Raw genomic sequence first — 26,105 nt, 5'->3', positions numbered from 1 at the left:
AGTTTCTACTTCAAGTTTGCCCTGTGTTGCTTTATTATAGTTATTCTCCTTTAGCAGCACTCAGAGAAGGTAAACTGATGCTAATTATGATCAGTGGTCTCTGTGAATTCACTTCAGAAAAATGCTTGAAGGAAACTGTGTGCTGCTGAGACATGAAGGCAGCTTAGTTAAAGGAAATATTTGCATATATAGACCCTTAGTTGGGAGTATTGCATCCACTTTATGCTTGTTTCTCAACTCTTAACACTGCTACTGAAAGAGTGAGGAGAGATGTCTTTTACTAGAGGCAGTTAGATAAGGCCTGCAAGTAAGACTGTTTTTGTGACTGTTATACAAAACCTCCAAAAGAAAACTGTTTTCTTAACTGTTATTTGTAGTCTACAGGAAAGACTGATCATCCTGGTTGTTTTTAAAACCTGCTTCAAGGTAAGTCAGTCAACACTGTTGTCTCCTTTATGAACTGTAAATCATGATTCTGTATTTTTTTTTTTTATTTAAAGGAGTGTTAAGCCACCAAGTTCGGCATTTCTGTTAGAAACTCCATTTCTCCAATAACCAGCTACCAGTGTGGATAATATTTAATGTGTACAGTTGCTCTTTAGCAAAAGTCTGCTGTCATGAAGAACTATGTTTCTTTACGTAAAAAATAAGTTGTTTGCTTTCTCATTTGCTGCTGAACCAAAGTATATTATTGCTGGATTTTAAAACCAACTTTCTTTATATGACATAGATACAAACCAAGATCAATGCTTGGAGCAAAAGTCTCCTAATTCAAAATATTCCCAGACAATTAACATTTTGCCATAATAGTAATAGTAAGACACCATGTATACAGAATGAAGTTCATGTGTAGTGTATGTTATGGAATGTCTGTATGTAGTAAGTCATAAACTGTATTGATTAGGGAAGTGTGCAGTGGTCAGAATAGGCAGAGTTTGACACTTTGTGCACTTCACTGTCGCACGTGAAAAACTGTATGATTAGCTCAGACCACATCCTCATCTAAATTCTGATATTCAGAATACTTTGCATCTCAGGGTAAATGTGTCTTTTTCACAGTGTGCCTACACAATGGTACCCTGGACTCTGAAACTAGCATGTAGTCTGCAGTTTTATGATACAGGTTAAAGCAGAGCAAAAAAATATTTAACAGTTTCAAAATAAATATACTTAATAGAGAATAGTCTTTACATTGGCAGATGCCTTTTGGAGTGTTTTATGCATTTAAAGTAGTTGTAACAGTTTTAATGAGATGTTACATCAACAAATGTGTTTAGAAGAGTCGACTGAATAAACAGTGATCTGTCTTAGAATGGACTGCAAATAGTTAACTGTAAATGAGACTGATTGAAAATGTCTCAGTTCAAATAATGGAAATTTTTGATCAGAGAAGAGTGAATACATCTTTGATAATGACAATTTCTTTTATTAGGCATTGATGTGACCTCATAATATTTATATGAGAGTCCTATATGGTGGGGACAAAATCCAACCTACTGTGGTATATGGGGAAGGTGAAGTCTCCACAGAAAATGCATTTTGTCATATAGGAGGATGAGGGTGTACTTGGGTATAATATAAATTTGTTTTACTTTGTATTTTGTTGTTTTTTTTTTTTTTTTTTTTGCACAACCATTTGATGGTTTGACGTGGAGCTTTTTTCTGCATTTGTGAATGGTGTATTAGTAGTGCTGTTCAGTTTAATATCTTACTGATAATATTGGAGTTCAGTGTTTTACAGATTAGCACATATCTTTTTTTTTCAATTTGGATAATTGAAAGAGAGCATAATATGGTAATGTTAATTGTCTCAGCATTTTGTAGGTATTTTTGTGATTTTTCTGTTATGGAATGAGGGAAGCAGTTTACAACATTATCCAAATGGTAAAATAATTGGAGTAGAAAATGTCATTGACAACAACTCCATAGGTTCATAGGTTCATAGGTTCATACTAGGCTATCTGCCCTGGGGCATTTATAAGCCTAGCCCGATTGTGTTTGGCTTATACCACCCCTTGATTTGAGTATACTGTGCCCTTTTTAAAGTTTAGTTTACTGTGCCTCTGTCTAATAGTGACAGGGAAGTAATCCCCGGGACAAACCTACGATCCCCCATCCACTCATCAAGATTCTTCTTGAAGAGAGTCAGTGAGGTGCTCTGCCTAACATGAATTGGAATTCTATTCCAGAGCGAAGGGAGCCTCTGGGTTATGAATCTGTCCCTCCAGCATGTTCTATTTATTTCTGTGCTGAGGTTTAAGTCCCTCGAGCACGTGGCTCTAAGGGATTTAGATTTACTGAGGTGGAGCATGTCCATTAATTCTGGTTTGGACATAACTTTATATGTCAGGCATAGATCGCCTCGAAGTAGGCGGTATGCAACTGAGTAGAGCTGGAGTTTTTTTAACCGAGCAGCATATGGCATCTGTTTGAGTCCCTTGATCCTCCTGGTGAGGTACTTTTGGAGTCTTTCTAATTGCTGCAGGTGTCGGGTAAGGTACATCCCAAAGGGGGCATTGTATTCTATGATGGGCCTGATGAGGGATGAATAAAGGGGCACGATTACCTCTCTTGATCTAGATGTCAATCCTTTCATGATGAGTTGGGCTATGTAGAAGGTCTTTCTAACCACTTTGGCAATGTGGTTGTCAAAGGAGAGATTGCTATCAACTTGGGACCCCAGATCCCTAATTACTTTCTCTGTACTTAATGGGTTACTATCTATGTGGTAATTTGTGGGCACATTGTTTTTGCCAAAGGGTATGACTATACACTTTTTGGCATTTAGCTTTAGACCATGGCTCTGGCACCAGTTATCCATCTCTGCGAGACCTTTTTGAAGGATTTTTGTGCCAGCTGGAGAGTTGATTATGGTGCCCAGTTTGCAGTCATCTACGAACTTGGTGAGCCATAGTCCTCCCACGTTGGTCTGTACCTCAGAAAAGTAAATACCGAATAAGAGAGGTCCCAGGACAGAACCTTGTGGGATGCCACTTGTGTCGAGTTTTGAGTCTGACATGGCTCCAGCAACTCTGACTCTGTGGGTTCTGTCTTTGAGCCAGTTTGCGACTCATCTTGTGATATAGGGGTTTATATTTAGGCTGGATAGCTTATCTATGATGCCCGAGTGGGGTATTGTGTCAAATGCCTTTGTGAGGTCCAGATAGGCTGTGTGAACTACTTTCCCTTCATCTATGGCCTCGGTGACTTTTTCGAAGAAGTTGACCAGGTTCAAAAGGCAGGATCTGCCCTTGATGAAGCCAAATTGGGTAGGATCTAGTGTCTGTAGGTCCCCAATGTCTTTGTTTATGAGTTTCATGATGATCCTCTCCATAGCCTTGCATACTAGGCTAGTCAGGCTTATGGGGCGATAGTTTCCAGGGTCTGCAGAGGTGCCACCTTTGTGGAGTGGGACCACTGTTGCTGTACGCCATTCCTTGGGCGCATATCCTGTAGTGAGGCTGAGATTGTGCAGCAGTTTTACTTGAGGGATTAGTTCTTCTTGGAGTTCATGTAGGACACAACCTGGGACGCCATCTGGTCCCATGGAAGCAGTGTTTTTTGCTTTGGAGAGGGCGGCCTTCACCTGAGCATCAGAGATGTTTGGGAGGCTGCACTCTGCCGGGATAGATACTTGCTCTTTTGGGGGGAGGGGGTGGAGAAGTTTGCACTGAACCTGTCTGCCAGGATATTGGTGATGTCTGTGGGTTCAGTGTATTTTTTGTTGTTTAGAATCAACTCAGAACAAGTTTGGGAGTTGCATCCCAGGTTCCTAACATAACTGAAAAAAGCTTTATGATTGTCTTTGGTGTCATTTGCAATTTTTCTCTCAAAGCTGGCCTTGGAGGATTTTATGAGGGATCGTAATTTTTTGCTAGTACTGATCAGAGATGCTTTCCCTTTTAGGGATTTTGCTCTATCATGTAGTAGCTTCCTCCTTCTGTTGTACAGTTTATTTATGGCTGGGGTCCACCAGACTGGACGCCTGCCTTTGGATGATTGGGTCTTGATTTTGTTTGAGATAACATGATCCATGCATTCCTGGAGATGTCAGTAGAATGCGTTTATATAGGATTCTGCAGTTTGGGCCGTAGTTTCCACTGGCCCTGGGGCCTTGAAAGATTCCACTTCAGTTTTGAGAAGTGTGAAGTTCTCTTTTGAGAAGTTTTTCACTGTGGTTTTCTGGGCTGGGGGTGGGGTCGGGATGTGGATATCCAGTGAAATTAGTTTATGGTCTGATCTTACCAATGAGGGATATACCTCTGGTATGGAGCATAGAGTCCCCGTGTTGGTAATGATCAGGTCTAGTATGTTTTCCCCTCTTGTGGAAGTGGTGACTAGTTGTTCCATAGCATTTGAGTTTATAAATTCCAGGAACCTTTGGGCTAAGGTGCTGGGGCTTGAGTAATGCTCCCAGTCTATGTTTGGGTAGTTGAATTCGCCCAATATAATGGTGTTCGGAGAGATCTTAGTGTTCTCCAATGTTTTCAGGAAAGCCAAGTGGGATTCTTGACTTTGAGATGGTGGTCTGTAGGATGCTATAAACTGAAAATCAGTCTTGCCCACTGTCAGTTGCACATGGATGGTCTCCGATACTTTGTGCACTGCCACTAGCCTGGAGGTGTGGATATCCTTGATAAATATGGAAACTCCCCCTCCTTTTGTGGTTCGGTCCGGGTTTTGGGGCCGAAAAGCATGATATGATGTATAAAGTGGTAGTGCTGAGGTGCTCTCTGGAGCCTTGAACCAGGTTTCTGTCACTGCACAGATATCAATGTTCTCCATACTGAGGAGAGCTTCGAGTGCATGCATCTTGAGGTTAAGACTTCTAGCGTTTAGCAGCATTACCCTTAGTTTCTTGTTCCTTGTGCTGTGTATGGAGGTGGGTTTGACTTTTGAGCCTTGCCTAAAAAAGGCACTATGGGGGTGGTAAGAGCCTTTGCCAATATCTGAAAGCCCAGGGGTGACAGGTGCAAGCCATCCCTAGTGAAGCATGTCATCCCAGGCTGACAGACAATGGATCCCCTTTGAATGACACCATAATTTTAGCCAATTGTTAAAATCGATCATTTTGTCTTTATACTGTGGCATCATTCTAGGTGAGGGTAAGATGCTGCTCAAGGTCAGGGTCATACTGGCCTGAGCTACATAATCAGAGAGCTCCTCTATGTCTCTTTTCATGTAGTCGAGGGTGGTACATCTCAGGTCATTCACGCCAGCATGTACAATGACTAAGTCATATTTGTATTTGCTTTGGATTGACCTGAGTGCTTGCATTATGTGGCGGATCCTAGCGCCCGACAGGCAGCTCACTGTGACCTTCTCTTTATTCAGCCTGGTGAGTGGGACGTCAGTGTGTCTGACAACAGATTCACCTATTACAAGGGTATCAGGTGTGTTATTCAGCCTTAAGGGCTGTGACTGCTTGGCACACTGACTTTGTGTGCTATGTGTTGTACGTGTTTTGTTTTGGGGTAGCGTTTGCTTGGATGTCTGCTTTGGAGGTCTCTGTTTCTTAGGTAGATTTTTATTTAGAGTCTCCGAGTATGTGTTTGTGTTTTTATGTGTTTGGTTCGCTGTTATAGTGGGACTATGTGACACTGGAATTGTGTTGTGTGAGTTTACCTTCTCCTCCTGACTGGTTCCACCAGTTTTGAGATGAGAGAGCTCAGCCTCCAGTTTGGCTATATGGTTGCATCTGTCACATATATTTGAACCTGTTTGGAGGAGGAGAGGGTTATCCATGTACATGAGACAGTTGTAACATTGCCTCAAAATTCCCAGATTCACCAGCTGGACAGGAGAGGAAACCATTGACTGACCTTTGGACATGCTAGAGTAATATAGGGAACTGAATTGCTTATTCAGTTCCTAGATTTGCCCAAAATACTATACTATGATATTTTGCCTGCAGACTTCTACCAAACACTGAAAATATAGAATGCAGGAGGTTTATTCCCCATGCCATTCAACATATCATCTTAAAGTAGCATTTAAAAATAGGCACCCAAGCTGGGCAAAATCACTTTACAGTGCATTCCTGAAGTGGGGAAAATTATCACAGGAACAGTGTGTACAATCAAAGCCCCAACTAGAAAATCATCAGAGTAGAAGGATGTAGGATTAGTCTAAGAAACTCAGATAAATGCCAGAGTGACTAAATTACAGAATAGTGTGCAGTTTTTATAATGGATGGAGGAAAGAAGGGTGGAAGGAAGGAATAATGTGGTAATGATGCACAGAGTAATGACAAGACTGGAGATGAAGGATGGATTATCAGACCTATGATGACTGAGGAAGACAAACAGGGAAGCAGGATACATTCATACACTGAACGAAAACAGGTTTCATCAGAAAAGTTTTCATGCTTTGGGAAGACATGGCTAAAAACATGAAGATAGAAAATATAGGGGTACATTAACATGCCACTCATCCTAGGATTAGGCAAGTTTTATCAAAAATTATAGCATAACAAAAGGAGACAATGGGGACTGGGAGAAAGACTACAGAGAGGAGGATGGACAGATATCTGGAAAAAAAAAGCAACAGGGTGGTATGATAATATGCTTCATTAGCTGATATATAGATGGAAGTAGCAAGTCAATAAGTTGGACATATTTGGATGAATGAAGGCTCAATGGGATGATGGAACCAATATAGATTAAGCAAATGAGTATGTCAGAGCATACCTATTGTAAACAAATCATAGAAAGCAGTGAAGAAAGCTGAATCAGTGGGGTTTAACATGGAAAGACGACAGTGAGACTGTTGTTTTTATTTAGCTGTTAACCAGGTAAACCTCTGCACACAAGGAGTTACCCAAAAGCACTAACTGGTTAAATGATTTGCATATTTTCATACAGCAGACACATGGAGGCTAAGAGATTCAACCCCATTGGACTACAGAAAACAGCTCATTACCAACTTATAGCCTTAATCCTCTGTTGTGGCAGACAACAATGAGGGCAGGTATCTAGAAGAGAAAAGACAGCGCTGGAAACTAAGAAAATGGTTGTGTGGAATGTGTTGAGAGAACTGTGGTAGGCTGAGGACAACCTTTAAAGTAAAGCAAGAGAAGCTGGGACTCGACTGTAATACAGAAACTGTGGAAGTGAGAAAAAAAGACATGGAGATAATTAGGAGAACTTTATTATAGACAAAGGGACAAAGTAGGGAACATTTTATAGGACATGAAGGCAGAAGGAAAGCAGAAAATAAATAGAGTGACATAACTTGTGGGCAGTGACTGGAAGTTTGAAAAAAGGTTAGATAGATTTTTTCAGGTAAATTAAAAAAGTTATGGCAACTTTCCATAAGAAGTTGCAGTCTTCAGAAGAATGTTTCAAACACAGCTTGCATAATAATACAATGATATGCATAATGGCAAGGAAGGTAATGCTATAGAGTTCATAGTCCTGTAAGGCCTGCATGGACAGGTTACCTGAATTTTTAACAGTTTTTTTCTGGAAAGGAAGCTATCAGGTCCAATTTAGAAACAAGAACTTTAATTATGCTCAACGAAGAAAAAAATTGTGGGATACAAAAAACTATATATTTTATGTCTGATAAATGGGAATATCAAGATTTTGGCTAAGGTACTGGCTACAAGGCTAGTACTGGTTTACATTTCCTGGTACAAGAAGTGCCAGGATTTGTAAAAAGGTGACAACTGGTGGTTACTATGTACTATTGTTGACAGCGGTGAGGTGAAAGAGCTAAGAAAGGCTAGACTGGTAATACTGAACATTAAAACGGCATTTGACTCAGTATTGTGGGCCTTCCAATACACACTTTTCAGGAAGGCAGGAGTCATGCAAAACAGGAGTCATGAAAACACTCAGGAGGTAGGTGTACAGTCTATACTATAATCCATGAACAGAAATATAAGGTAATGGAAGGCATCTGAGGGAGAAGGATGTTAACATGACAACAGACAAGAATGGTTGTTTTCCCCAGATATATTTTTAGTGATAGCTGAAGTATTACCAAGAAGAGTAAAGGAAACCTTGGACAAAGGAAAAAAAAGAAAAGGAAAGGACGTTTGGCAGCACATTACCATCTATTTACAGAAGATTGTTCTCTTATGGCTGAGGATGATGCCATGGGATGATGAAATGGGATAGTTCTGAGAAGGAGTAATGCACACTGCTTATATAAAAGAGGGCAGTGATCTCAAATTTGATGAGGCTATAAGGAGGAGAGGCATGGAGGATTATAGGATATGTAGGTGCCAGATATTTATGGGTAGAGCTATGGGAAATTATTCAATAAGAACTGCAGGGTAACTGTTAAGAGAGAGAGATAGAGAAAGATAAGATCTTAGCTTCATAGAAGTATAACACAGTATTTGAGGAGGAGATTAAATATAATCAAGATAATGATGACTGGAGTACAGGGAAGGCATCTTATAAAGGTTACACCAAAAGGCTGTTGGACAAATGACATTAGAAGTATTTAGAGTAAGTGTGATGCCTTTGGCTGATAAGGAGGAAGTTGTGTATATTGAGAAAATAGGTAAGACTATCTCTTTGATGGTGGGTATTGCTGTTGTCTGCTTACAAGAAAGAACTTAATGTAACACATTTCAGGTGTGTAAATAGGAAGCCTGTCACTTCTGATGGTGTATAAGAAGCAATCACCCACTGGAAAAGACTGGTGGCCAGAAATAGAAGAGAAAGACTAAGAACATGGGCAGAGTAGTTGACCCCAGTATAAAGGTTATAAGTAGTGAAATGAGAGAAAAAACTAGGAAATGGGCAGAATAATATTCTCTCATGTGTTAAGAATATACATTATGGGGAATGTGGGTAAAAAGGCAAAGAGGTGTAGAATGAGGAATGGGTAAAGTGAGGTCTAAAAAAGGCAAACAAATATCAGAAACTAAGAGGCAAATTGGTATTTAGACTTCTGAATTCAGCTATAGAGGAAGGATCTGTGAAGTAGAAGGAAAGACTGTTAGTATCACATGAAGTAAGAAAATGACATCAGAAAATTGTAGGAGAAATAATGACAGAAAGAAGGAGGAAGACAGGTGTTGAAAGCAGCACATACAATATAATGGAAGGATTTGGGGTTGGAATGAGTTGGATGATCTATGAGGACATAATGGAGAAGATCTTGAGAGCTGCCAGGGCACAGCTCAGAGAAGCATGAGAAACAGACAAAGGTGACATATGGAAGAAGGAATAATGAGAACTATAACTAGGAAACTACAGGTCTGAGTTGTTATTGAGTTGCTAAGTCCATGAATGTGGCTTTTATACACTCAGCATTTACTTGCCTACTGTTTGACCCTGAGCACATCACTCAACCAGACAGTATTTCTGGAACACCACTGACAAATGACAGTTGTGGTCAGCAGGATTACCTGGTCAAAAACACATAAAACATAAATATAAGTATAATGCATGTGTGTGTGTGTGTGTGTGTGTGTGTGTGTGTGTGTGTGTGCGTGCGTGCGTGCGTGCGTGCGTGCGTGTGTGTGTGTGTGTGTGTGTGCGTGCGTGTGTGCACGCGTGTATGTATGTATAGTCAGATGGTTTACTATCACATGTTTATCATAACATTGTTCGAATGTACAGATGTCCGAACCAAATGTTTGGAAATCTGAACACCGAACAGTGTAAATTTCGAACCAAGCATTTCAGTGCAGTCGAATGTCGAAAATGTCATCTACATTGAAATGTTCCTAACTACACAACATACTACAACAGATTTTTGCAGGGTGGCAAGCCACCCCCTACTTATATATACGAACTCCAAGATCGCACTACAGTGAGGGTAAGGGTACATTTCCCCATCCCCACTATAGTGCAAGCTGCACCGCAATGTTGGAGCTGACAACAGTGGCCATTCACTCATGTCAGGTTCAGCATTGTGGTGATCATCCTACGCGTTCTGCCAAGTGGTTTTCGCACATAGTTTGTTCGCCTAAAAGACAAACGAAGAACATGTGATAGTAAACCTAGGCAGATTATGTTACTAGGCCTTGCCATGAGTATGTAACAAAATAATTTGCATGATGCCAGATCTGGAATGAGATACTGGTTGCAGCTCTATATAATTTTAATTATCTGATCAATACATTCCAGTAGTGAAACAATATTGCAGACTAGCACAAGAAAATATTCCAACCTGATAAAATCTAACAATGTATTGTTGTATAAATAGCCCCACTTATGTCTGGTCATGAGCAGCAGCTTTGTTTGGTCATTCTTTTGACACCTCCTGAAAACATGGACCTTAGACATTATGAATATACATTTTTTTTTAAGTCTTTTTATTAACAATTTTTAATAATTCAATACAAAATGGTAACAGACAATGAGCAACTAAAACAATAAAAGTAATATAGACTTATATAAAACAAACAACTATTTACAGATATGCCTCATGTCCAACAAAATAGATAAGTTAACAAAGATTAAGCTAGAAGGATATCAAATAAAGTATCCGAATATTCGGTAAAGTTTGTACTAAGTCTTTAGGTGTATTTCAGATATTTGTGGGCAAATAAGTGTTTGGTAGCAAGTTGTTTAAATCCATCCCAAGTGAGTAGAGATCTACCCTTCCTGTTAAGGGTGATATAAAGTTTGACAAGGGAAAAGAGTGTTATTAAAATGCAAGTTGGAAGTTTGGATAATCCTTTAGATGGGATATGTAATACTGCAAATTTCCAGGACATAGACATTTTTTCATATCCCTTTTTTCCTGTTGTATCCTAAGGGAGCATCAGAGTCTAATGAATATGCATTTCTTATTCTCTTTTCAGAGAAAGAATGATGGCTCATCCTTTAATGAAGAAAGCTTGAGAGACAGCTTGTTGGATTTGCTGGTTGCTGGGACAGATACAACTGCAACTGCTCTGCAATGGGCTTTACTTATAATGGTGACCTATCCTGATGTACAAGGTAAAGTAAAATCATGCTAAAATATCTGCCACACACAAAAAAGTTAAACAAAAAATAATATGAAAACTTTTAGGTGAATTTTACTCATACACTGTTTCTTTGGTTTCCTAACAGTATTTCAGTCACCATCACCTTAACCACCAGTGTACTTGGTTATAAAAACTGAGGAAAGGCATCTTAGAAAAGTCAGTTTACTGTTTTATTTCATATAATTGTTTGCTGTTAAATTTAGTTATCATTATAAAATATTACTAGTTATGATGATAATGTTTTATTTTTACTCTGACCCTTTCTTTGCAACACTGGTGTCTTTACAAACAACCATATTAAGAACCTTAGTTTATGACCAAGTGAAAAATTGACCCTGGGATACCAGCAGCTACAAACCTCTAAACAAAGGAATCCTAGAATAATCCAGCCCAAAAAAACAGAGCTACTCCAGATGCAGTAAATATGGTCTTTCTGTTTAATCCTCAAAATAGAGAAGTTTAGCACATTTGAAATAAAACATACAGCAATTTCATCCCCACTGAAAAGGGTGTTCTTCAGAAAATAACATGAACAAAACATGAAACCCGGTGTATATGTACCTGTAATGAGATCATAACTTTATACATGCTTGACTACCAATTAAATTGTAATCCAATAGAAAGCACTTTGTCAACTAAAAATCCTAGTGTTGTCCTGTTTGCATTTTAAAAAACTCTCCAACAAAAATGGTTACTATATGCAGTGTTAAAAGCTAATCAGTCCATTGTGTCAGAACTGAAATATAAGGTGCTGATAATATACAAGATGCAAATATTGTGATGTGTATGTACAAAATCAACATCACATAAAGTACTGTAAACGACACTTTAAAATAACACTTAAAATGACATTTAAAATCTGACTCTGGGGTCCAAAGTTGAAATAAATCATTGCTGTTCAGGAGACCTAAAGCCTTATTAACAAAGAAGAAATACTGTAATACAAAGTTCACTCACTCCAAACGTACTCTGTTGTAACTCCTATAAATATGGGCATAGAATAAAATCAATAAAATATAATACGAGGACCTGCTGTAAGAAAAAATAAAAATTAGTAAATAAAACATATATTCCAGAAAGTTGAACACATAAGTCACACATAATTCCTCATGCTGAAAAACAACTATTATTATTAGTATTGCCACATATAAAATGTTAGTAAAACAATGCAATCCATCCCTATACTATATCCTATTGACTAAAATCACTAATTGAATAATGTATTCAAAAATTGAAAACCTTAGAGATAAAAACCTGAAGGTGAAAAAATTCTGCCAAAAAAACCCCAGAAAACAAAGCCTGGCATAATCATAATTTTGGAGCTCTCAGTTTCAATGCTGGATTTATGGATAACATGTCTTTTAAACCAGGGGAAATTTTGCATTTACTTTAAGCTGAAAAATGTTGTCCATATTCCCTTGGGTTTATGGGAATAATATCCAAAATGTCAAAAGTAAATTTCTGAAATTGGTTGCAAACCAAGGAATGCTTGTATAGAGCATTATTCAAATGTTGTTTTTGGATATCATAGACATGTTCGTGAATCCTTTTTTAAAACTCATTTCAGTTTTACCTATGTAAAAAGCTGGGCAAGAAACACATTTTGTTAAATATACTATACCCTTGCTATTACAGTTGCCTTTTTTTTTGGAATAAACTTAGATTTGTTAATATGTTCTAAAACCAAGAAATTTCCTCACAAGTATGTTTACACTGACTGCATGAACCACATTTACTTGTAGCCTTATTTATAGGGGGTACCATCCATCCCACCTATTTTTTCCAACATACCTTTCAAATTCAGTATAGGTTTATATACAAATTGAGGGTCCCCTAAAAGATTATGCACATGGTCATTTGCCTTAAAAATAGTCCAGTTTCTGGCAGTCATATCTTGAAGTTTCTCAGAACCTGTGCAATATGGTGACATTAGGGCCCTCTCAAAATCTTGGCATTTTATATATGTCTTATCTATATTAGTCAGGTGATCCCTAAATAGTCCCTGTCCTAAAAGAGTTATATTTTATCCCCCAACCATGTAAGACTTCATCCTTGATAGCTTGTACTGTCTTATGTGGATACCTCTCTGTAAAAACATCTATTTCAAAATGTTGGCCTCCTTCTGAAATCTATCCTTTTTAGATGTCATACAGGCTATTCTTACAAACTACACTTTAACCAAGTTCCTTTTGTAGTAAAAGGGGTGGCTGATATTGTAATGCAAATACATGTTGGAAAAAGTAAATTAATTGCATATAGCTGATTCAAAGCAAAACATACATTAGTCTTGGTAATAATGATGTTCAAGTAATGCATATATTCAGAATGAAAGTTATAAAAGTGAACTTTAGGAAAACAGTGGTGTGATTAATGCATTCCAAAAAAACATGTATCAATCCCTCTGACCCCTTCCATAAAATTAATATTTCATCCAGGAATCTTAGATACAACTTGCAATCAGAATAAAATTTAGAAATAAACAAATGTATCTCCCATGCCCACATGACTAAATTAGCATAGGTGAGGGACACAAGAAGCCCCCATAGACACTCTATGGACTTGTTTATATATTTCTCCCTTGAAATAAGTTATTGGACAACACCAACTCCATTGTGTTTGTTATCAATGAAATTTGATCATTGGTTAATGATTGATTTAAAATCAGTACATCATTGAACAAATTCAAGCCTTCCTCCTTAGGTATACAAGTGAAAAGATCTATTATGTCAACAGTGAGAAACAATATATTTTCATTCCATAAATCTGTGGTGATTTTCTGGCAGTCTTTTAAAATATGTGTTGATTGCTTGACGAAGGATTTCAACAACCTATCTATGTATACCGCAAGGGGTAAGTTTTAGCAGTCTGGGCTGAAACAATGGTTCTTAAAGGAGCATTAAGTGAATTCTTATGGACCTTGGGGACTCCACAAATCAAGGGTGTATATGGGAACTTTCTAGTAAGAAAATCCATAGTTTGTTTTGATATAGATCCTTGTGTAAGGCAATATTCAAGAAAACAAATCTGTTTTATTGTGTGTTACATTGATTCCATTCTGGGAAAACAAACAATATGTATTAGTATAGTTTAAAATCTCAGACATGCAACTGGTGTAATCTATAGTATCTCGTTTCATTATTCTGATGTTTTTATTCTCCATTAAAGTGTTTAGTAGGGTTTGTTCATCTCCATCAGAATTTGTTCTCCCTTTGAATTGGTGGGTAAAAGAATATTTGTGTATGTCAGATTCACATGCCTTTACGTATGTACTTTGCAGTACTGGATCTTCCGTTTCTCTCTGAACACCTCAGCAGATGAACATCCTTTCAGCTTTAATCTATCTGCATTATAACCTTTAGTGCTATTTGGCCTCATCTTCTACTCTTCCTCAGGGTTTCCTTACACAAATATGAAGCACGATCTTTCAACTCACCACTTATCATAAAACATATAATGAAAATGATGAGAAGAAAGATTCTAAAAAACACACAAAACAATCTTTTATTTTTGCAGGTTTGCAGGAGGGAGCTGGCCTTTGCACTCCCTGATGTGGGGGCAATCCTTTCCCCCACATTTATATGTAACAACTCATTGTTGCACAATGCGATGTCCCCACACTGGGCCAGTAATCAAGGAGCCTAAATCCTCACTACTGACACTGGAGAGGGACATGCACTTCGAATACAAATGGATACACTCAGTATTTCCAGATGTATACCTCTCTGCATCAAGCACAATTTCCCCTAAGAGCACACAGGGCACACATTCAGCCTGTGTTCTAGATGCCTTTATCTGCCTCTCCCCAGGTCTCCAGTAAGGCTCCCCACTAGCACTGTGAAACTAGTGCTTCATGTCCCTGCCCCAAGTAGCTGACACACACACACTATTTGTGATTTAATTTTCATAAACACACATACACCAGGGAAAGTCTGGCACAGATTACCAACTTTGCCCAGACTATAAGGTAGATCTGGAGCATTTCTCCCCAGGCCTCCGCTGAAAACAGGCTCTGAGGAACCTAGTCGGACTTTCCCGGTCAACAAATGATAAATAAAATAAAATAAAAAATAAATAGATTCATTGCCACCAGTCAGTTACCATTTGGCTCTTAAAACAGTATCCAGTCATGCTGAGTGAAGCTAATATTAATACAAATGGTAATGTTGTCAATACAGCCAGGCTTTCAAGAATGGTCAGTTATCACCAAATAAATCTGTGCAAATATTCTCAAAGCTTAAATATTTTTAAAAAGGACCAGCCACAATATATTTAATAATAATAATAAAAGAACAATAAATACTAAATATATATATATATATATATATATATATATATATATATATATATATATATACAGTAAATCTCAGAGTTCAAATCACAGGGAATATTGAAAATGACATTGATGGACAGACTCATACAAATAGAGAAAAACAACCTCTAAACTAAGCTTTACTATATTCCTAACTGAATCCAGGAAAATTACTATTCCCTAATAACTTACTTGATAGAACAAAGCACAATGAGATATATGAGCAGTCTTTCTTCTGTCAGGTTCCCTAAAACAGAATACTCAATACTCAGGGATTACTCCCTGTAAAATATAATATCGAAGTTGGCTTGCAGAATGACCTCATTTGGCCAACTATCTCTAGATTCTCACAGTATCCCTCTTTGAAGCTGAGACAGGAATTTAGCATAGATAGCTACAATATACATCTAAATGTTTATGGCAGCACCTAAGGCACCCCCTCTTTTTACTGCACTAATGAGCAAAGGCTTCTTATAGACCCACCGTCTCTGGTCCTATTCAGCACTGTGGGATGACATTTTAATGGTTTAACAGCTCATTTATATTTACATTTTCTTAAAGTAAGCTAGCTGGTTAACCTCTGCTATCCCAGTATCCTCTATTAAAACATATATATTTAATTCAGTTACAATAAAACATATACATTTATTTTCATTCCAGCAGGGTGCACTGTTGATACACTTGAACACAAGTAAACCTCACAAATACATTTTCAGCATCTGTACTAAACAGTTTGATATACAAATAGCATAATTATTTACAAAATTCTAGCTAGCTGTGCTGGCACAAGTCATACAGCCACTTCCCTACTTCTCCTGACATGGCTGGCTGTACCTCCTACTGTCACACCTCTACCCCCTTTGAAGACTCAAGCTAGTTTTTCAAGTGACCCTTGAGAAACTTGGCTTGAGAAAAACAAGCCTGTCTGAGAATATATTACCCCATTCCCTGTCTTAAGACTCCATCTGTATTGGCACTGCTGACCACCCTACTGTGTTCTAATGTCAAGTCATATGCCTGCAATCCTAAGCTCCACCTTAATAATTTGGCATACCGCTGTATGTAGCCATGTTAAGGGATTGTGGTCTGTAACTACAGTGAATTTCCTTACATACAGATAAGGCTAGAGATTCATTTTTTACAGCTGCATAACATTCCTCCCTGGGTTGCAGTCTACAGCTGAGATATACCACAGGGCATTCTTCTCCTCTTGATGAAACCTGACTAAGTACAGCTCCCAGCCTATGGTTTGAAGCATCTACCTGCACAGCAAATTATTTGCTCTAATCTGGACTAGCTAACACAGGGGTCTTCCCAAAACTCCTTTAAGCTTCTGGAATGCCTGCTCACATTCTGTGGTCCATACTACCTTAGCTGACCTGGTTTTCCTTGTCAGGGCTGTGAGGGCAGTAGCTATTGTACTATAATTGAGGACATATTTTCTATAGTACCCTGCTTTTCCTGAGAATGCCCTCACCTGCTTTTTGGTAACAGGAGCAGGCCATGCCTCAATGGCTTCCACTTTGGCAGGTTCTGGCCTGATCATACCACTCCCCCTCTATGTTCCAGGTAGAAGACCTCTGCCATACCCACCTGATACTTACTAGGCTTAATGTTCAACCCAGTCATTTGGTGTCTGTCCAGCATCTTCTTGATATGCTAAAGGTGCTCTTGCCAGAATGGTTCTAGTTGGCAATATCATCCAGGTAAGTAAGACCATAATTTCCTGTTTTTGAAATGATACAATCTACCAGTATCTGGAAAGTCACTGGGGCATGTTTCATCCCAAAGGACATCTTTGTGAACTCATACAAGTCAAAAGGAGTCACAAAGGCTGACCTCTCTCTAGGGTTGTGAGTCAAGGGCACCTGCCAATAGCCCTTGGTCACATAAATAGTGGTCAAATACTTAGCTCCACCCAGCTTTTCTAAGGCTTCATCTATCCTAGGCATGGGTTAGGCATCTGACTCTATGTGACTATTTAGTCTTCTGTAGACCACACAGAAGCTGTTGTTGCCATCCTTCTTTGATACCAGCACCACTGGGGAGGACAGGGACTGCTGGACACCTGGATTACTCCCAGTTCTAACAAATCCTGTATGTCTTGTCTCAGAGTCTGTCTGGCTTGCTCAGGCACCTTGTAAAGAGCCTGCTTGACAGGTTTTCAGGGTCCTGTATCCACAGGGTGCTGCATCAGGTGGGTGCACCCTGGTTTCCCAGTGATCATATCCCCAAACTCTTATAACATTGCACAAATTTCTTGAATCTGGGTAGAGGATTTCTGCTGGGATATTGCTACACCTTCTACTGAGGTGTCAGTCCAAGCATCGCTGGGGAGATCAGTTACAGGATCATTCTCAGACTCCTCCTGCTATCCACTAAGAATACTCAGCCCAAGGGCCTCCCTATCATGGTAAGGTTTCCTCATGTTAATATGGTACAATTTGTGCTCCTGCCTCCTATCTAGCAGATCTATCATGTATTTAACATCACTGACCTTCCTTACCATTTTGAAGGGTCTCTTTCAAGCTGCCTGCAACTTATTGTGTTTGACAGAAATGAGCACTATCACCTGCTGTCCCACAGCATACTCTCTGGCTGGAACAATCCTGTCATACCAGATCTTTCTCTGCTGTTGGGCTCCTACCAGATTCTCCTGGACCAAGCCTGTGAGCTCCTTAAGCCTTGTCCTGAGGTTTAGGACATATGGCACAACAGACATCTTGTGGGATTTACACTCACCCTCCCACTCATCATGAATCATATCTAAAGGTCCCCTGACCATATGCCCATGCAGCAACTCAATGGGTGAAAAAGCTGTGGATTTGTGGGGTACCTCTTTGTAAAGATGCAACAGATGGGCAAATATCTGTCCCACTCTTTCTTATACTAGTCTACAAATGCTTGTGATCATGATCTTTAGTGTAGAGTTTAACCTTTTCACAAGACCATTAGTCTGGAGGTGGTAGGTGGTGGTCTTTAGATGCTTCACCCCATAGAACTCCCACAGATAAGCCAGCAGGTTTGATGTGAAATTGGCACTTTTGTCAGTCAGTATTTCTCTTGGGAAACCTACCCTGCTAAAAATCTCTAACAAAGCATTTCACAACTTCACTGCCTCAGTAGAGGACAAGAACTACTGCCTAAGGGTATCTAGTAGCACACTCTACTACCACTAGGATATACTTCTTCCCTGTGGAACTTGGGGTACTCAGAAGCCTCACAATATCCATATCCACCCTCTGAAATGGCTCTTCAATCACAGGCAAATGCATCAAATGAGCATTGAACTTGTCTCCTGCCTTGCCTACTTTTTGGCACTGCTCATATGTCCTGCAGTACCCAGTTACATCCATTGCAATCCCAGGCCAATAAAAGTTCTGTGTAATATGTCTCTTGGTATGCTTTATGCCCATATGCCCTGCAAAAGGAATGTCTTGAGCAATGGCTAGAAGTGCCAAAAGGTAGGATCTTCGTACTACCAACTGCTGTATTACTTCACCATCTAGCCCTCCCTCAGGGGGTCCACTCTCTATACAGTAACCCTATGTTCCATTATACAGGCCCCCCTTTTCCTTGAGAATCAGGTGCCTTCCTAGTTACCTCCCTCAAGGCTTGTAAAGTAGTGTCTGAGAGCTGAGCCTGTTTTGACTCTATCGTTGTAAACTTTCCCAGCTCCACTTCCACAGGAAGTCTGGTTTCTTTTGACAGTGATACTTCAAGGTCAGCCTGGGTACTACCACTCACGCCTGCCCTTGCAGTCACCCTCTCCAAAGGAACATCAGTACCTATCAGCAGCCATGGCTTATCTTCAAGTTTACTTTTGCAGGATAGCTCCCTCCTTGAATTAGCCACATCAGCAGTCCTAGCTTCAGGGTTGTGGTCTGTCTGGGTCTCCCCCAGGCTACTAGACCCACATGCCTGTCTCCATGCTTGACTGTGTGTCACTGTATGCACAAGGTACTGTATTATAAAAATATTTCCCCTGTAAATTGTGGAAGAAATTTACTGGCCTTTATTGCTTCTGGGATTTGATTATTCCCTTCCTCATTACCTCCATGACCCTGGTAAAGAGTCAGCCTCTCCCTCTCATGTTGATGCTGCTTCTCCTTTTCTTTGGCTTCTAAATGCCAGTTTCTCATTTTTTCAGCCTCCAAATGTCACAGTCTGTCTGATGATTTTAGTTCCAAATGGTTGGCCTCCAGTTCAAGTATCTTTAACTCCAGATGGATTTTTAAGTCCTCTGAGGAAAAGTTGAACTATCCTGTTTCTGAGAGCTGTACATCCCCAATGCCAGACTGGTTGCCTTCCTGGTTTCTGGTCTGTGCTGCAGCTGTGATTAAGGCTGCAATCATTTCCCCTTAAGTCAGGTTGGCATGCACTAGCCCTTTGGCTTGGCACATCTCAGCCAACTGGCTCCTTGTCAGCTTGCTATAATCTTCTGCTGACATCCATACCTGCTCTGCCTGACTAACTAAGCAAACAAAAAGTAAATAAATAAAACTGTTGTGATATGAGACTCTGAATGTCTAATTTGTGGCTGCCTGAGAGTACACCTTTTTTAGTGACAATTGCTTACAGGCTACAGGAATTCAATTAATATCCCACAACTGCTCACCAATATGTGACGTCCCCACACTGGGCCAGTAATCAAGGAGCTTGAATCCTCACCACTGAGAATATAAATGGATACACTCAGTATTTCCAGATGCAAACCACACACACATCTGGGAAAGGTTGACAGAGATTACCTGCTCTACCATTTTGCCCATACTATAAGGCTGATTCACTGCCACCAGTCAGCTACTATAAGGCTCCTAAAAGGTTATCCAATTATGCTGAGTGAAGTTGATATTAATCCAAATAGTAATGTTGACCAAACATCAAGGCTTTTCAAGAGTGGCCAGAGTTATCACCAAATAAATATGTGCAAATACTCTCAAAGCTTAAATGTTTTCTAGAAAAGACCAACCACAATGGAAAGTTTAAATATATTTAACAATAAATAATAAAATAACAAGAACATTCTAAATATATATTTACAGAAAACCACAGAGTTTAAATCACTGGGAATATTAAAAATAACATTGATGGACAGACTCATACAAATAAAGAAAGTCTCTAAATAAAACTACACTATATTCCTAACTGAATAACTTACTTGATAGAGCAAAGCACAATAAAATATGTGAGCAGTCATTCTAGTCAGGTTTCCAAAACAGAATACTCAATACCCAGAGGTTACTCCCTGTAAAATATAATATCCAAGATGGCTTGCAGAATGACCTCATCTGGTCACCTGACTCTAGATTCTCACAGTATCCCCCTTTGAAGCTGAGACAGGAATTTAGCATAGATGGCTACATGTTTATGACAGTGCCTGGGGCTTCCCCTGTTTTTACTGAGCTAATGAACAAAGGCTTCTTCCAGACCTACCGTCTCTGGTCCTATTCAGCACTGTGGTGTGCCATTTTAATGGTTTAACAGCTCATTTACATTTCACTTATTTATCTTAAAGTAACTAAGCTGGTTAACCTCTGCTGTCCCAGTATCCTCTATTAAAACATATACATTTAATTCAGTTACAATAATACATGTACATTTCTTTTCATTCCAGCAGGGTGCACTGTTGATAGATTTTAACACAAACAAACCTCACAAATACATTTTCAGCACAAGCATCTGTACAAATTAGTTTGATATATAGATGACGCATAATTATTTACAAAATTCCATTTCGCTATGCCAGCACAAGTCACACAGCCAATGGTCCACTTCGAAGAATGGCATGGCTGGCAGTTCCTCATATTATCATACACCACAGTGAAGAAAAGGGGGAAACTCCAAAAAGTAAATAGTATAATACACTGTGGTGAAACTCCCAGGAATGTTAAATTTTTAACCTAAATCCACTCAACAAATGGAACAGTACAAATGCATAGGAAAGCCTTTCCCCAGTATGTGCTAAACACCATCACACCTGTGGATCTCAGGTTCTGGTGTCATTTGAACATATCTCCAGATACTTTAGTCCATAAGAGTTTCTTGGCAATAATGCTGCAGTGAATTGCCATTACCTTCTCATGTGAACCATGTTTAGCTTGATATGCCTCTCTCTCTCTCTCTCTATATATATATATATATATATATATATATATATATATACATTTCTGTCTTTCTTTATTCTATGCTCTCTGCCATGACCTGTATTTTTTGGTGGCCCTACTTGCTAAAATTCTTAGCTTCACTGAAATACACAACCCCCCTCTCCACAACAAGGTAATGGTCTAGAAGTAAAATTAAAATGACAGTAAAACTAGACATGCATTGAAAGAATATAACAGTTAGCCAACTGATATAAGCATCTACAAAAAAATATATTTAAGCAATGACCAATGATATTTGGTGTGGTATATTGAAGATTTACCCATGGTTGGCATGGTTTAATCATGAGGTTGAAGCCCGAGTGATTAAATAAAGCCAACCATAGGTACATTTCAATATACCACACCTCTGAGTCAGTTGTTGTTATTATACAATGACATTACTTAAGAAAAAAAGCACTTACTTTTCTTAAATAATGTCTTCATATAATGCCTATGTGGTGCCTTCTGCATTTTTCCTGGTATTGTGGGGCTTTTTCTGATGTACTGCGCATGTGTATGGGACTTGTGCTCCCACACTTATGCAGTACATCAGTGTTATGTAAAAGTAGCAATGGAGAAAGGAAGATCCCTGTTGCTTTTTAAAATTATTTATTTATTTTTTTTTTTTATTAAAAAGAAAAAAAAAGAAACTGGGAGACTTTTAACGTTCAGGAGTGCCAGGACAGACAAAATAAAAGGATAATCAGGTAATTTTCTTTAGTTTACCTGATTATCCTCTTTTTTTTATCTGTGCCATCTCCCTCATTCATTTGAGGTCTTCCCATTTCTCTTTTTTTTTAAAAAAAAGAAAAAAAAAGTAAAAAAAAAAAATATGAGATATATGAATGGGAAAAAGGTTGTGTGACAGGACCTTTTTCCATTGGTATATTATTGGATTTACAGCAGGGAAGCTGGATGGGCTGACTAATCAGTGGGCTTGTTTTTGAATATTAGTGGCCAGTCATTGTATAATGTAAATTTTAAAACAGCACCAGACATTTATAATGAAAATAACTACACAGAGAAAAAGATTATGGTATAAAAACCCTGGAAGGCTCAAGTCATTTCACTAGTACAAATGCATCTGACCTCATGTTTAAAAAATGTATTTAGATCTACCTGAAATTTTGAGAGGGAAGATGAAAGCCTGTCGATTTGAAGCACCATATAATACACCAATGAACTGAAAAGGGTTAGCTAACATGTTTTACACAACAGAAAGCAATATTTAGGGAGAAGTGAATTATAGAAAAACAGCCTAGTTATCTTTTGGTAAGTTTAAAAGACAGACCGTTTGTATTAAGTCAAGAGTGCTAGCCCAAGAAAGGAAGTTTACAAAGTGTCTGAAGAATGGGTCTTAAAATGTAGGAAATCAATGAACTTCTGTGATTGTTCTTTTACTGGGGTGTGTTTAAAAAAACTGATGTACCAGTTTTGCTCTCCACTACCTGAACAGTTTGAATGTTACCAGTGGAGTTTTTTGCTGAGAGAGAAAAGGCATTTCCAGATATGGGGAAAAGAGCACCTTAACTAAGGACAGGGCTTGCTTATTTTCTATGGGCATGTTAGATATTAATAGGTGGTAGCTAGATGCAAAGAGAGTTTTAAAATATTTTTTCAGATCACATTGAGAAAGGAAAAGGTAGGTTCCTTTCAGAGTGTAAGGTCGTTATAACCCGAAGCAGTCAAAATGTTTCTAAGGAAAAAGGAGATACAACAATTTTGAGGAACTTTGATTTGCCCAGCCTGTATCCAAAAGAAAAGGCATTAACACATGGTTATTTTTTTAGGAAAATCTGCAATACAAATCAGGGAGGACAAGATTCAGTGAGGAAATCAGTGAATATAAATTATTCATTCATCCAGTCACCATATGAGCAGCACAAAGACATGTTCTGGTGTTATATATGTCCAAGGTAAGTGAGCTGATGAAAAAAGAATAAGGATAACACCCAAGTACTAAGTCTTAGAGAACTCCACTGGAAAGGTTGAAGACCTAGTTGCTGCTGTTCACAATTATCCTGAAGAAATGACTGGGTAACAGTGGTTTTCCCCCATTTCACATTTAAGAATAATCACAGTTTCAAACGTATGTTATGTTAGAAAACAAGGAAATCAGCACAAATTGTATACAGTAAACTTGGTACATATATCCAAGGAACATGAATTCACTCATCTGATATTTGGCAAAAAATACATGCCATGTTTTTATGCTGATTACACCACCAGGAACATGATTTATATTGTCACCTGTGACTCCTGTGATAATTTTTATGTAGGAAGACCATAAGATAACTGAAAGAAAGAATATCCAAGCATGTTAATGGCATTCACTTGGATGACTTTAAAAATCCCCTGATAAAACACGTGAAAGAAAATTTAGGACATAGATTTTACTTCAGAGCCTTACAGGTGATCAAGGAAAATCCATGAAGAGGTGATGCCAACAACAGAATTGAATTATCAGAGATCTCTTGGATTGGAGCCTTACAAGCTGACAAACTCCCTGTTAGAATTCAAACTTCCCACTGAAACCAGCCCTTAGAGGAGTTTGACTGGCAACTCTGACTTTAAGAATGACATCAATGTTCAAATTTGTAGATCTGATGAAGGATCCATTTGAGATCCGAAAGTACTGCAGAACATCAAGACCACAGAATGTCGAAGCTACGGATGTCAAACTCGAGAATACCAAATGCTGGCCAGGACACTATACCCCCCCTCGACCCATGGTAACGCTTGTTGCGGTGGGTGTGCAACTGGGAAATTCAAATTCGATGTTGCGCATGACATTCTGCGCATTTGTGCAAATGAGATTCGACAATTAGGATCAGAATTCTGCTGGATTAACCTTTGGCCGCGCGACCAATTGTATGTAAACCATAGACACATATATATATATATATATATATATATATATATATATATATATATATATATATGTATCTATATAAATAAAAATGTAAATGTTCGTTTGTTCAAAATCTTAAATCTCCGAAAGTTCTTCACCGATTGCTTTGAAATTTTCACACAATGTTGCATTCGAATACGCATGTGTTTTTATATACCTACTATGGATTCTATATATTTGTATACAATTATGCAATTTTATATGTTTTTGTTATTACTTTCTTACTTTTTTTTCAGTGCAATTGATCTGCTTTAGCTCATCCAAATAATGCCTCACAGAAGATCAAACTTAGGTCGTCGTACTCGCTGAGTGGAAGCAGTGCGACGAGTAATTGCAAATCAAGCTGAGGAAGAACGGGCATCAGCAAACGAGCAAAACAGACAAAGAATGGCTCAAATACGTGCCAAGGAAGCAGCAGAGTGACATGCAGCCAGACTTGAGGATGCACGGTTACGAGCATGGTGATCATGTTTTGCAGCTTTAGATCTGCTTCGTTCTCCTTGATCGACACCAACGGACAAAATAAATGCTTGCCTGAAATACTCTACTTTGTGGGGACATGTAAAGACATTAGAATTAACTACAAATATGCATGTCCAGCTGCAAAACAATCGATCAGCTGAGATATTCTCACATCAATTGCTGGAAATTGGGAACAGAAAGGTGCCCGTTGATCTGACCTCAGGACAAATTTCATTGCCTCATAGCTTCTGCAATTTAGTGACGTCAAAAGAAGAATTGGTTGAAAAACTATTACCCAATATTCAAACCAATTATAAGAATCATGATTGGCTGACTGAACAAGAAATTCTTGTGGCCAAGAACAAAGATGTCTGCGAACTTAACAATATTATTCAGTCTAACATTCAAAGCGAGGCAGTCACATACAAGTCCGTCGACACTGTTGTGGAAGCAGATGAAGCGGTTAATTATCCAACAGAATTTTTGAATTCACTCAATCTGCCAGGGATGTCACCGCATGTACTTCAATTGAAAATCGGAGTGCCAAATATCATGTTGCGAAATATCAACCAGCCAAAGCTTTGCAACGGCACGCGGCTTGCAGTAAAAAAATCAATGAGCAACGTCATAGAAGCAACAATCTTGACAGGACCTTTTAAAGGAGAAGATGTCCTCATTCCTCGCATTCTTATGATTCCAACTGATATGCCATTTCAATTTAAGAGATTGCAATTCCCAATTCGATTGGCGTTTGCAATCACCATCAACAAAGCTCAGGGCCAATCTTTAGAATTGTGCGGTTTAGATCTACACACAGATTGCTTCTCACATGAACAATTATATGTTGCGTGTTCTAGAGTCGGCAAATCAGACAATCTCTATATCTGCACAAACAATGGAACAACAAAAAATATTGTATACCCACAAGCATTGTGAAATTAAACATATTAGAAATGTGCGCGTTCTCTTTTCTTTCTTTTCCATTTAACCAGACTGAGCCACAGCAACGTGTGGCTGGGTACAGCTTGTACACACACACACATATATATATATATATATATATATATATATATATATATATATATATATATATAGATATATATATATATATATATATATATATATATATATATGTATATATATATATATATATATATATATATATATATATATATATATATATATATATATATATATATATATATATATATATATATAATAAAACATTTCTATATATGTATAAAACAAACACTGAGCTAAAAAAAATAATTATAATTGTTATACTAGAGTTATCAAAAAAATAATCAAAAAGAAACATCAGTACTGGGCATTTGTTAA

At 38.3% G+C, this 26,105-nt stretch overlaps 1 protein-coding gene across 1 annotated transcript in view; it reads left to right on the top strand.

The window, feature by feature from the left end:
* Positions 1-26,105, top strand: part of LOC122808561 (cytochrome P450 2D17-like) — a 418,436-nt gene that overhangs the window by 152,053 nt on the left and 240,278 nt on the right. The window contains exon 4 of the mRNA XM_044079517.1: positions 10,772-10,910. Coding sequence (XP_043935452.1) covers positions 10,772-10,910 — 139 coding nt within the window. The remainder of the gene's footprint in view (positions 1-10,771; positions 10,911-26,105) is intronic.

The sequence above is a fragment of the Protopterus annectens genome, chromosome 8.part0, assembly GCF_019279795.1.
Source record: "Protopterus annectens isolate FY-2018-M chromosome 8.part0, PAN1.0, whole genome shotgun sequence".
In the NCBI taxonomy this organism is placed as follows: Eukaryota; Metazoa; Chordata; order Ceratodontiformes; family Protopteridae; genus Protopterus; species Protopterus annectens.
This window is presented reverse-complemented; position numbering and strand designations above follow the sequence as displayed.